The 6,689-nt window shown below is 55.7% G+C and overlaps 1 protein-coding gene across 1 annotated transcript; it reads right to left on the bottom strand.

The window, feature by feature from the left end:
• Positions 1-3,025: 3,025 nt before the first annotated feature.
• Positions 3,026-5,528, bottom strand: Foxd2 (forkhead box D2). Its single transcript, XM_005353599.3, has one exon. The coding sequence runs from the start codon at positions 5,520-5,522 to the stop codon at positions 4,044-4,046; it is 1,479 nt and encodes a 492-aa protein (XP_005353656.1). The 5' UTR covers positions 5,523-5,528; the 3' UTR covers positions 3,026-4,043.
• Between the last annotated feature and the right edge of the window lie 1,161 nt (positions 5,529-6,689).

The raw sequence follows: 6,689 nt of genomic DNA on the forward strand, positions 1-6,689 counted from the left end.
AAAGAAAGAAAGAAAGAAAGAAAGAAAGAAAGAAAGAAAGAAAGAAAGAAAGAAAGAAAGAAAGAAAGAAAGAAAGAAAGAAAGAAAGAAAGAAAGATGGGAAGGAATACGCAGTGAAAAGAATTAACCGCTTTAATTGGGTTGCAGCAGACTGACCGGCAGGCTCGCCGATGGGCCTCGATCACTCAAACCAAATACTGGTCGATAAAATAAAATGTCTGCCCTTAGTCGCCGCTGAAAAACGTCTGTCAGAGTTGGAGAACCAAGGCTGTTCTTCACAGCTGTAGAAAGTAAATCTGCAAGAGGGAGAAATTCTGCCCGGAAAGACCCCCCTCCCCCTCCTTATGGCCTCGGGCCTCCCGGCGCCGGATGAAAAGGAATGAAATTGAACGAAATTGAACGAAATGAAGTGAAATTGACCAGTGAAATTCGCCAATTTTCTTCCCCTTTAAACTGCCCGCTCTCAACAGCACTCTCTGAACCTCAGACTGATTTTTTACCTTTTTTTTTCTCACCTTGGAGAGATCAAGGTGTGCCCTGGATATTTTCTTATTATTGTCACCAATTGTTGGTGCCTATAGGGCGAGAGCCCTCAGCTACCTCCACCCAAGTAGGGTGGGAAGCCTGGTGAGCCATTCAGATGGGAAGACCTGTTTCACCTCCCAGGACACTGGACCCCTAATTGAGCCCACACCAGTCCGAGGAACCCACAGATTGGGGAAAGGGTTGAGCACATCCAGACTGCAAGGGGATGCTAGCATACAAATCACGCAGCTACACCCTTTTTGCCTTCCAGTTCCCAACTCATACAGCTTAGCTCTGAACACAACCTAAGAGAGCCAAAATGTCAAATACCTCCTCTTCTCCCTAGCTTTTAGCATCTGGAACCTTCTGCAGGACTACCAGCTGAGCGTGGGTGGTTTCTCTGGACCAAGCTTGGCCTTGTTGATTCATTGGGAAATTAGCATCTGAGTAGAAGGCACCCTTAGGGTCCCAAGAGACCTAGAAAACTCTTATACATCTCATCCTTTTCTGCAAACCCATATTTCTACCGTTGGTACACACAGAAACTGAATAAGAAACACACACATACACACACATGTACACACATGCCAAGACAGATAACAACTCATTCAGAAGAATCTTCCATTTCCCCTGTAAGTAGCACCGAGTTATGGCCAAAGCTCACCTACCTATCTACCATACGATATGAATTTTGTCTCATGACCTCTTTGAGACAGAGAAAAATCCAACTGATAAGTCTTTTACTTGAAAGTTTAAAATAATATGTGGAATCTACTATTCCAAACTAATATCAGTATTTAATATTCACAGCAAAAGCAATCGTGAAGTTGAAAGGTGCTTATTTTTGAGCAAACAGACTCTCCAGCATGTGTGCACACACAAACATGATCACTGACTTGTGTCCGGCACACACACACCCCTCCTCAAGTAAAAAGAAACGAAACCAGACTCATCCAATCTGGAGCAATGGAAGTCAGTGGAGCACCCAGCTAGAGACCATTAGCCCAGTGCTGGTATGTATTCCTCACTCCAGACCGCTGAACCTACACTGACTTCTGGACTATTTGGTATAATGGTAGAGGAAAGGTAGACAACTGCCTTTGATCTCCCCTGATCCCTTAGTCTTTCAGAGATGAGGGAGAGGGACCCTTGGCCTCTGGGCAGAGAAATTATATTGACCACACGCACCTGAGCCTAGTCTCCCCACCTTTGATGAATGGAAGCCTAGATGCCTCAACAGTCGCTCCGCAGCTCCCCGTTGGTATTCTCCCCACTCCCACCGTGCATAATGCAGGGCCTCTGTCTGACACCTGCTGTGACGGACACTGCCAGCTGTGGGATGCTAACCAGTTTGGGGTAATTTCTCTTGTCCACACCCTCAAGCTCTTTGCAGCTGGATCTTTAACACTGTCTTCTTCCAGTCCCTGTCCCAACGTTGTTTCTGAGGCTGTACTTCCATACAGGTATCTCTTCTATGATCTCAGAAGATGCTCAGAAAAAGGAGTAACCACCTTTGCTCCACCCAAAGCATGGCCCTCACCCCTACTTTTGCAGATCTGGCTACTGGGAATCCCAAGCACAAGGCACAAGGCAGAGGGCTGCAGTTCCACTGTGCTGTGTGGATGGTCTTAACCAGAAGATTTGTGCTCAGGCAATCGCTTCTGGCTGTGAATATGGCTCCAGGAACCAAGGCCTTTGCCCTAGCAGAGTGAACCCCCCCCCCCACTCACTCTTTAGTTGATCAGATCCTCTAGCCCACTTAAGCTGGGTGAGGGTGAGGTTTCTAATTCAATTTGGAGAGTCCCTAAATAAAGCCTTCCACTGCCAAAAGTGTGTGGGAGTGGGGGTTCTAAAGGCCCTCTAGGGGGCAAAAAGAAATGCTCTCCTATTAAAGACAGACAGTGACGGATAGTCATAGCACATATCATAGGCGCACAGAGAAATAACAGCTCAGGCATCCCTGAAATACACACACGACCAAGATAAACACAGAAACAAACCACCAAGAGCTCCATAAAAGGTCCCTGCACACACAGAAGCACAGATGCACACAAAATACTCTTCAGGTGACACAGCCTTGTTCTCTGTGGCCATAGTGCTCCAGTACTTAGCTCTCTAACCTGATCAGGCCACACTCAAATCTAAACTAGAAGAAGGCTAAGATTCCTCCGGTGGTAGAAACAGAATCCCTCTGCCCAGCCTCGGGCTTTTGTCCTTCCTTGTGCCAGAGTGAAAACGAAAGTGCTGGAGTGGTCACAGGCTTCCAGAGACCTGGTCCCTTTAGAAGCAGAAGGCCACAGCGGTGTGCAGAGCCTCCCTCCGCCATCTGACTAGCCCAAAGCTTCGTTTGCTGGTCTAACTCCCTCTCCCTCTGCTAGGGAGACTGAGGTCTTCTGTGAGAGCTCAGACAAGGACAAGGGAGTGCAGGCAAGCAGGGTGAGCTGGAGACTGCTAAGTTCACATACATTTATTCAATTGACACCAAGGAAAATGGAGGAGACAGTTTTCGTTTCTTCCACACAGACCATCAGACGATTTCACAGAGTCTCTCCACTAAGTGGAGTCTAAATCAATGCACACCAGTGGACAGAGAATGCAGGGGGTGGCCCACTGGACAGATATTTACACATAACTCTAGGACCCCCTGCCATAGCTCTGTGCCCTTGCCCACCCAATTCCCACCTCTCCAGACCCTCTTCTTCCACCCAAATTCATTGCCTTTAACTACAATAAATATCACAGGGTCTGGGGCAGAGCAGACGGCCAAGAGGGCTGCTAGCCCTGGATTGCTGGACCTATGGACCATGGGAAAGGCCAGAGGGAGCTCCTTAAAAAGCAACCAAACACCAGAGGGGAAAAAAACCCCATTTTCTTCGGGGGCAGGGGAATGGACTCTGTGGCTTACTCGAGGATTGTGGAGACACCCCCCCCCGCCCCGTTTCACTTTTCCTCTTAGCTTCCCAACTGTGTAGATACTGCCTTATGCTTGGAGAAAACCCGCTTCCTTGAATAACAGCAAAAGGAACAAAAAAATTTGAATTTTTCTCTTAAGCACAAGCAGATAACAGAAGTCTTTAAATTATAATATTGGATGATAAGCGGGGTCTCAAAGTTGAGGAAGGAATGAGGGGCAGGGGACTTTTCAAGCCATAGGTGTTTCTGGAGGGATCCACCACCCGACAAGGCGTATCTCTGCCAAAGCCTTCTTCTCCGACTGTGAGAGACGCAAAGGCGAGGAAAAGCGAAGGTTCCTGCTCCCTTTTTTTGCTGTTCCAACATAAAAGGGATCTCCGCTTCCAGCCTATTGCGTAGACCCGAACCTCGCCCAGAGCCGATGAGCCCGCTTCGTCCCAACTGTCCGTGACATTCTGAGCGTGGAGCTTGATGTGCCCGATCACGCGCGCCGGCCTAGGTCTGGAGACTCTTCATAAATAGACTCCCTGAATTCCGCTGGGACCCGCCGAGCTCCCCAGAGAGGTTAAGGAGTGAGGGCCTAACTGACCCCGAGCCCGCTGCGGTCAAAAGTGGCAGCCACTGAGGCCGGCGACTTTGCTGGCAAACGAGGACCCTGAAGACAGGAGCGCGTCCCCCGGGTGAGAGAGGCGGATATGGCTCGCCACCGGAGCCAGGGCCGGGGCAGTCAGCATGGCCAAGACTTGGGCTTGACTTCCAGGACCCGCGGCTGCCGCGAATGGTGATCCCGGGGAACCGTCACCGCTGCCCGGTGGTGCGGCACCGCCACCACCGTGGCCCATGATGTGGTCTATAGAGAAGGAAGGCCTCTGGCCTGCCCCTGCACACCCGCCACCCGCACCACCGCTGGCGTCTGTCTTGAGGCCCTGGCGCAGGAGTGCAGTGGACAGGCTGGCTGCTGTACCAGCTGCGGGAGGACTCAGGGACGCGGGGTAGAAAGCCTTGGCGCAGCCCAGCTCTGCGCCTAGGAAGGCTGGCAGCCCTGCATGGCCTGGGCCAGATCCCGGGGCAGGAGCAGGGGCCGGCGCCGAGGCCGCGCCGGCGAACACCGAGGCCGTCGGAGGTCCGGGTGGAGGAGCAGCGGCGCGGCCCGGGGGAACTGACAGCTGGCAAGGCGCGGTGGCAGCAAAGGCGAAGGCGTGCGGGTGTGGATGCGGGTGTGGGGCCGGCCCCGGTGGGGGTGCGCCGTAGGCTGGGAGTGCCAGCCCGTAGCCATAGCCGTAGGCGCCATAAGCGGCGAAACCCGGGAGGAAGGCGCCAGGGTCCCCGGCCGCGGCAGCCCCGCCACGCAGTAGCAGCTCCGTGTGAGGATGCGGGTGTGGATGCGGCGGCGGCAGCGGCTGCCGCTTGAAGCGCTTGCGGCGCCTCAGGAAGCTGCCGTTGTCGAACATGTCGGCCGACTCCGGGTCGAGAGTCCAGTAGTTGCCCTTGCCCGGGTTGCCTGGCTCGCGGGGGATCTTAACGAAGCAGTCGTTGAGGGAGAGGTTGTGGCGGATGCTGTTCTGCCAAGCAGGGAACTTCTCCCGATAGTAGGGGAAGCGGCCGCTGATGAACTCGCAGATCTCGCTCAGCGTCAGGCGTTTCTTGGGGCTCTGCAGGATGGCCATAGTGATGAGCGCGATGTACGAATACGGTGGTTTCACTAACGGGCTCCGCGATGCCGCGCCCCCCGACGGCGGCCCGGGTCCCGGCCCTGGCCCCGCTGCGCCCCGAGCTGCCTGCACACCGGGCCCCGGGCTTCCCGCTGCAGCCGCCGCCCCCCGGGGCGCTAGAGCGCGGGGCTCGCAGTCCGAACAACCTCCCGACTCCTCTTCGTCCTCGGCTACGTCCGCCTCGGCTTCCTCCGGGGGAGGCTCGTGGCCGTGCGGGAGCACGTCCCGGGGGGCGCGGGGCCCGGAGCGGGCTGTGAGCTCCCCCCCAACGCTGCCGCCGCCCACCACGTCTATGTCTGCGTCGGGCTCGGACAGCGCGGCCGGGGAGCTCTCGGAGGACATGATCTCGCAACAGCAGCTGCCCAGGGTCATGGTGCCGCCGCAGCCGCCGCCGTCGCCGCTCTCCGGCTCCGCTCGGGCCGCGGCTCCCGCTCCGCCGCGCTGCCTCTCGGACTAGTGTGTTTTGCGCGCGGGCGGGGAGGGGGGAGGACCGAGGCGGACAGGGAGGGGTGCCCCCCCGCAGCTCCTCAGCGCCCTCTGGTGTTGAGACTTTACGACTCTCACCCTGCAGGGCGCACCCAACCGGTGCTGCCCCGGGACCAGTAAGCCGAGCACAGGAGGAAAAAGATGATGCCACCCGTTACCCAGTAGAATCTTGGCCCCTGGGGCCCCTAGAGACAGAAGTGGGACTTCGGGACATTAGTCCCTCCCGCCTGGTGGCCGCCTAAGGCGGAAGAACCGTGGGCCCGGGGCGGAGCTCCCTGGGCAGGGTGGGGCGGGGAGGAAGGGGGCGGGCAGAGGTCCTCCGCACCCCGGCCCGGCGGGAACAAACTGCCTCGGTGGCGGGAGCTAGGCTCGCGTGGCTGGAGGCGGGTCATCCTTCTCTTCGCTGCTCCCGCAAACCCATGGTCCCCTGGAGCCACAGTCTTCAGTGCTCTCAGCCGCTGGGAGTCAAGGCTTGACACTGGCGAAGCTGCAGCTAGTGGCCACGGCTACGGACCTCCTCCCCTCATCTCCCCAAGGCGTCACCCAGGCCACCCGAGTAGAAGCGCCGTCGGATCGCGAGTGAGTCAAGGCGGACAAGGACCTCCTAGAGTTCCAGGAGTTTCCAGCAGGCTGGATGGGAGAGTGATCCGGAGGAGCAAACTTGGCGCCGGAAGATCCGACTCAGAGAGGTGAGAAATTTCTGCTGTGGTCTTCTTTTTCCCCTCCGAGGCCTCGGCCCTACCACTATTCCAGGGAAGACCCAAGGAGAGCACCGCCTGCTCCTGCTCCCCTTAGTGACTGGTCTCCGCGGTCGCTGCATTCTCCGCACGCTTATAGTCCTTAGCTCGGGTTTGCCTAGTGCTGTTTTCCGTCCCACATCTCAATCTCTGTAATCGTCTCTCTTGACCCCTGTGAATCTGTCTGCATTTCCTGCGGAAACTGTGTTTGCCTAGATGTTTGTTTCTGAGTCTGACAATCCCGCTCATAATTTCTGGATTTAGGTTTTACAACAGAGCTCCCACAGAGACACCCCCATCCACCCGTTGAAATTTA

The sequence above is a fragment of the Microtus ochrogaster genome, chromosome 10 (genome assembly GCF_000317375.1).
Source record: "Microtus ochrogaster isolate Prairie Vole_2 chromosome 10, MicOch1.0, whole genome shotgun sequence".
In the NCBI taxonomy this organism is placed as follows: Eukaryota; Metazoa; Chordata; class Mammalia; order Rodentia; family Cricetidae; genus Microtus; species Microtus ochrogaster.